General features: G+C 39.6%; 1 protein-coding gene and 1 pseudogene across 1 annotated transcript; both read right to left on the bottom strand.

The window, feature by feature from the left end:
• Window positions 1-2,403: 2,403 nt before the first annotated feature.
• Window positions 2,404-4,263, bottom strand: LOC136351600 (uncharacterized). The gene is made up of 3 exons (XM_066303786.1): window positions 4,232-4,263; window positions 4,017-4,104; window positions 2,404-3,327 (listed from the first exon to the last, which is right to left on the bottom strand). Exons 1-3 carry the CDS (start codon window positions 4,261-4,263, stop codon window positions 2,551-2,553), a joined length of 897 nt encoding a protein of 298 aa, XP_066159883.1. The 3' UTR covers window positions 2,404-2,550.
• A 3-nt stretch (window positions 4,264-4,266) lies between these two features.
• LOC136351599 (uncharacterized) lies at window positions 4,267-6,702 on the bottom strand (annotated as a pseudogene).

The following is a 6,702-nucleotide window of genomic DNA, read 5'->3' as shown; positions in this document are numbered from 1 at the left end:
TAGGGTTTGGTGGGTGAGAGGCTTTGTAAATATATAGTGGTTGCACAAATGCCCCTGGGTGTTGTTTTGCTCTTCGTTAGATGGAGGATAAAAGTGACATTTCCCATTCTGATTTGGGCAAATGGGCGGCAATGGAATGTTTTGGGGCTGTCATTGGCGGTAGGTTTAGGCGCCGAACGAAAAATCCTCCATCCATGAGTAATTAACATTATCCATAAATCGAAAACATTCAAATTATACTAATCTATCTGGATTAACAATTTGACTTTAAAAATATACTCCCTCCGTTCAATATTATATAACTTGAAAATTTGGATTAAGGGGGTGTTTAGTTCCAGGGTGTAAAGTTTTTAAAGTATACGGACACACATTTAAAGTATTAAACGTAAACTAATAACAAAACTAATTATAGATTATGCCCGTAAACTACGACACAAATTTATTAAGCCTAATCCATCCGTCATTAGCAAATGTTTACTGCAGCACCACATACTCAAATCATGGCGCAATTAGGCTCAAAATATTGGTCTCACAATTTACACGCAAACTGTGTAATTGGTTATTTTGTCTACATTTAGCACTCAATGCATGTATCTAAACATTCGATGTGACATTTTTGGAAAAAAAAATGTGGGAACTAAACACCCCCTAATATTATTTTTTTAAAGCAACTTTCCTATAAAAACTTTTTGGAAAACACAGACAATTTAGCAGTTTAAGAAGCATTCACCGATTAATCGGAATACGGTTGTCAGACGGAATACGGTTTTCCACAACACTGCTTTAAGCATGACTGAATTTATTTTTAGAAACTAGCACCTATAATATATTATAGGCGTCTTTTTTTAATTAATTGGCACCTATGACAAATTAAAGGTGTTGGTTTTTTTTTTAAAAAAAGAAAACCAACACCTATAGTATTGGTGTCGGCTCTTCTATAGTCAAAATCTGCTGTGGACGTCTACCACAGGGGCGCGGTCGTCGTCTCCCATGTCATCGAGACCTCCATGTCATCCTCGTGGTTGCTCACCTCGCCATTCACCATCGACACCGTGGAATGCAAGAACCTGGTTCCAGCCTCGGTGGCGTTGCCGGTGGATCTAAAGCCAAGCTGGAGGATGATCGGCGACGGAGGATTTGAGCCAGGCAGGTGATAAAATCGTCTCAGTTTACCATTCATGGATACTCCCTCCGTCCCATAAAAAAATCAACTTCTGGCTATGAACCTGGACACATGTTGCGTCCAGATTTATAGTCAGAAGTTGGTTTTTTATGGGACGGAGGGAGTATATAGGTCCAATTGAAAATTGAATTTTAAAAATTTTATGTTCACTTTAAACTGGGTGAACCGGTCGGTGTTTGTAGGAAAAATGTTGGACCGGCCGGTTTTAATAGAACGGACTGGGTGGTTTGGACCGACTTACCCCTCATTCTTATCGGTAGAACTCACATATAACGAGGGTACAATCGTAAATCAACACACATATAACAACGGATTCAGATCCAAACCAAACCAAATCGTAACAAAAAAAAAGAGCTTCCTCCTCCATGGCGGTGAGAATTAGCAGGAAGCGCAGGAGCCCGCCGACGCGTGGGCTGGGGACCTCCACGACGGCGTGCTGGAGCGCATCCTGGCACGCCTCCCGCCGGACACATTCTTCCGCCTCCGCGCCATCTGCTGCCGATGGAGCGCGGCCGCCGCGTCACCACACCTGCGGCCGCATCCCGTCTCCGACTCCGACCGCATCGCCGCAGTAGCAGCTGGTCCAGGTGCCGCATCTCCAAGGCCGATGCTCCCAGCGCTGCTGGTGAAGAGGACCTGGTGCTGGCCATGATCGAGTAGCAAGCTTCTGGTGCTTATGCTGCTTGCTTCCTGGATGTGGGCGACAACAGTAGCTTGAGAAGAAATGATACTTCTTTGTACAGCTTGGTGAATTCAGATTGAGATCGTGAATGTGAATAAACTTATGGCTGATTATTGTGTTATTTTGAAAATGTGAAGACCATATTTGTGTCATTTTTTTATGTCAATTGAATATGACAATTAAGAAAAAAGTGTAATGCTTTGAACAGATGCTTGAAGTGTAAGTTGTGTTTGTACAGATTGAAATTGGTTTTTGCTGCTTGAAATGTCATGGTCTGTACAGTTTTAGACTGATATGCAGTATGTCACTTGGAACAAATATATATGTACATCACTTTGCATACTGTTTCACCAGGAAACTTACTGGATTGCCCAAAAAACAGAAGTAAAATATTTTCTCTTCTCCTGAAATTTTTGACCCAACTGCTTCACATATTGTTAGGAATATGAGTTAGCACCATGAACCTGGGAAAGAAATCAAATAAATGCAAATCATTGCTGGTAACAACTCTGTTCTTAAAATTGCTAGCTCAGAATCTCGATGTGTTTCAGATATGCAATGGCAAATGAGTTCACAGAATAAATCAGTTGTGACATCTCAGTTACATAACACAAAATAAATGAGTTTATAGCTCATCCCAATTACATATGACATATCAGATAGATGACACAACTCAAGATATAATTTAATCATCATCGGTGTCTTCCGGCATGTCATCTTCAGCGTTCCCATTGCCACTGTCACTACAGTACTGCAATATTGTGTCATCTTCATCTGCATCATCCCTACTGTCTTCAGTCAAGTTAGCTTGGTTGTTAAGGTCTTCTAAATTAGCTTCAATAATAGTAACTTCTCCATCTTCCTGCAAATGGTCTAGATCCTCATCAGCATTACCTTCATGCACTTCATGTTCTGTATCAGAACAATTATCATCTTGGTGTACATCAAAAATGTGGTCATCTTTTTCAGACACATTATACATGTTCCTATGTTCGAATTTCTGCACAATTCGCCATTCGTTGCCCAAAGAGGTGTCCTGCAAGTAAAATATCTTCTTCGATTGAGTTGCTAAAATGAAAGGGTCATCCTTGTACCAAAATGATTGGATGTTGATGGATTTGAAATGCCCGTCATCCCTAACTCCTCTTGTCTTGCCAACTTGATTGAACCAATCACAATGGAAAAGAACCACCGATCGATAGATATCTAGATCAGAGTTATACTGCAACTCAAGAATCTCCCTAAGGACACCATAAAATTCAATGTTATCCCCTTCATGTGTACCATCAACCATTACACCACTATTCTGCGTTTGGAGGTATTTCTCACGGTCTACAGTGCTATACCGGACTCCGTTGACAATGCAAGATGCACAACTCTTTACTCGGAGATCAGGACCACATGACAATGCAAATAGTGCTTCACTGACCACCCCTGGATTTTCTTTCCTCAGCTTCCAGATCTGATATATATATATATATATATATATATATATATATATATATATATATATATATATATATATATATATATATATATATATATATATATATATATATATATATATATATATATATATATATATATATATATATATATATATATATATATATATATATATATATATATATATATATATATATATATATAGTAAATTTGTTTGGTGCTCCATGGTGCCCGGGCACCATTGTTGAAATTGAGTATATACCCAATTCAAATGAGTATGAATCTTTTTCAATTACTTAGGTATTAACATTAACTACTTTACTAACTAGTTCAAAGCAAGTTTGAACTGAATTTGAACTTGTTTTTGTTAGATTTTGATTCTAGGTATATAGCATCCATACATATAATTAGTTAGGTATGTAATCATGGATTGTGAAATAAAGTTAAATTTGAGTTGTTTTGTTGATAGGTATAGGTATGAATCGAATTATTATAACTAGGTATATACTCACAATTTGAAATTTTGAAAACTTTGAGTGATTTTGTGCATTAGATACCATGGTGCCCGGGCACCATGGTGCCCCATATGAGTGTCATATATATATATATATATATATATATATATACAAGAAAAATACACATGTTATTCCCAATTTGAAATTTCATCACCAAAAAATGATATTTTTGTAAGTGTGCGTCACTTACATGAGTCTTAAACCACCTAGCAAATCCTTTTTCAAGTCTTCTGTCAACATCATGTGCATCTTCTTTCTCCAACTCTTCTCTATGCATGCTGTAGCAAATTATGACTCAACAATTAGGAAAATATTATATTTAATACAATACATGTGAAATAAACCTACATAAATGGTGCTTACTCCAAATATGGTTGAACCTCCTCACAGTTATTTAGCACATACCAAACTAGCTTATCCATGATTTCATCCTCCATGTACTATATCCTAGTGGATCCTATGAGTTTAACACCATGCATAAAAACAGAGCTGTTACCATCCAATGGCCCATCCCCATGACGGGCGTCCCGATTAAATCTAGTGTCAACATCCTCCATGTACCTTGAACAAAATGTCAAGGTGTCACTTGCTACATAGGCCTCAGCAATTGATCATTCAGGCCTAGCCCTGTTCCGCATGGAATTCTTAAAGGTGCCAAGTCGTCTTTCTATTGGGTACATCCATCCATATTGTACAGGACCTCTAAGTAGTGCCTCATCAGGTAGATGTACGGCCAAGTGCACCATCACGTCAAAGAAGGCTGGAGGAAAAATTTTCTCAAGTTTGCATAGGATCAGCGGGATGTCTTTTTTCAGTCGTTTGAGGACATCTATCCTTAGATTTCTACTACACAATTCCCTGAAGAAGTTACCAAGCTCTGCAATTGCTTCGTATATATCCTTGTCCACAAATCCTCTTATGCCGGCAGGTATAATTCTTTGGAGAAGGACATGGCAGTCATGAGTTTTGAGCCCCTGCACCTTGGAACCATCTGAACTTATGCATCTTGCTAGGTTGGCTGCATATCCATGTGGATACTTGACACCTTTGAGGAAGTTACAAAACTCAATTCTTTGTTCCTTCCTCAAGACATAGCGAGCTTGTGGGATGCGAACTGAGTTGCCATCCTGCTGTAAGTGCAAGTTATGTCTTATGTTCATATCATGCAAATCTATCCTCGAATTGACTGTGTCCTTTGTCTTGCCCTCGATTTTGAGCAATGTGCCCAAAATGTTGTCACATATGTTTTTCTCAATGTGCATCACATCAAGATTATGTGGCAGCAACAAATCTTTCCAATATGGGAGCTTCCACAGACTTACTTTGCGGCAATAAATTAGTGGCCCTTCATCCTCTCCACGTTTTCTTTTCTTACTTGTATCATGCTTACCCGGTCTAACATCTTTCACCTTCTCTAACTGCTCGAGGACCTCATCTGTGCTGAATTTTCCTGGCTCAACCTGGTTTTCATGGTGTCCATCAAAAGCATGGCTTCTTCGCCAAGCGTGTGTCCTTGGAAGGAAACGACGGTGGCCAAAGTAGCCTATCTTATTTCTTAGTGCTCGTGACAACGGATTTTTGTCACAATGAATGCATGCATAATAACCTTTTGTAGTTCGCCCTGACAAGGTGCTTAGAGCTGGATAATCATGTATGCACCATAGCACGGCGGCACGAAGATTGAACTTTCTAGCACTGAATGCATCATAAGCACTAACACCTATCCATAATTCAAGCAATTCTTCTATCAGAGGCTCCAAGAATAAATCAAAATCCTTTCCTGGAGATGTTGGACCTGGGATCAGTAATGACATAATGCAGTTCGATGGATCGACAGATTCCCATGGTGGTAGATTCAAAGGCATAACAAGGACAGGCCACATGCTATACGAATTGCTCACCTTGCCAAATGGATTGAATCCATCTGTAGCTATGGCAAGCCTCATATTCCTTGCATCTTCTGCGAAAGTTCGATACTTTCTGTCGAAGTCCTTCCAAGCCTCCCCATCTGCTGCATGGCTCATTTCATTATCCACTGGCTTCCGCTTGATTTTGTGCCACTGTGTGTCTTCAGCTGTTCGTTTTGATGCAAATATCCTCTTTAACCTTGGGATAAGTGGAAAATGCCTCAAAACTTTGCGAGGAACCTTCCTGTCGCCAACCCCATCTTCCCATCTGGATTCACCACATATTGGGCATAGATCCATATTGGCATATTCCTTCCAAAATAGCACACAATTATTCTTGCACACATGGATCGACACATATCCAAGGCCCAATTCACGAAGATATTTCTTTGCCTCATCATAAGATTTTGGTAATTGACATTGAGGGAATGCCGAGGACAACAACTTCAATAATTCAGTGAAAGCTGTATTGCTGATTTGATAATATGACTTGATATGGAGCAGCCTCACAAGAAAGGAAAATCTTGAATGGTTAGATCCTGGGCAAAGTGCCTGCTTCGCATCTTCAAGAATTCTAGCAAACCTTGGTGGCTGTCCATCTTCCTCTGCCGCAGTGTATAGTTCACCTATTAACTCTGGAACTCCATTGTCATCCTCGGGTTCATACCCGCCCACATCTGTCCCTTCATTATGGTTAGTTTCATGTACCTGTTCCAAATATTCGACATCTTCTGTATCAACTAATTCTCCATGATAAATCCACCGGGTGTATGTTGATGACATCCCAAAAATATGTATATGGTCATGCATTTCTTGCTGAGGCAGTGAAGTGTGGTTAAGACACCTACAGCATGGGCATGGTATGTCAACGTGTTCATCAAATCTTTGTCCAACAAATTCCATGAACTGTTTCACTCCCTCCATGTATGCAGGTGTGAATTGTCTCCCATGTATCCAAGTTCTGTCCAT

This window comes from Oryza sativa, chromosome 8, assembly GCF_034140825.1.
Source record: "Oryza sativa Japonica Group chromosome 8, ASM3414082v1".
NCBI lineage: Eukaryota > Viridiplantae > Streptophyta > Magnoliopsida > Poales > Poaceae > Oryza > Oryza sativa.
Note: the sequence above shows the minus strand (reverse complement) of the source record. Positions and strands in the feature narration are given on the sequence as shown.

What these genes read in the sequence shown, in the direction of transcription:
- LOC136351600 (XM_066303786.1), bottom strand. Translation starts at nt 4,263, where the DNA reads ATGGAGGATGAAATCATGGATAAGCTAGTTTG. An exon ending in ATCATGGATAAGCTAGTTTG is followed by an intron (nt 4,105 to 4,231) that starts GTATGTGCTAAA and finishes AATTTGCTACAG; the next exon opens with CATGCATAGAGAAGAGTTGG. An exon ending in CTAGGTGGTTTAAGACTCAT is followed by an intron (nt 3,328 to 4,016) that starts GTAAGTGACGCA and finishes TATATATATCAG; the next exon opens with ATCTGGAAGCTGAGGAAAGA.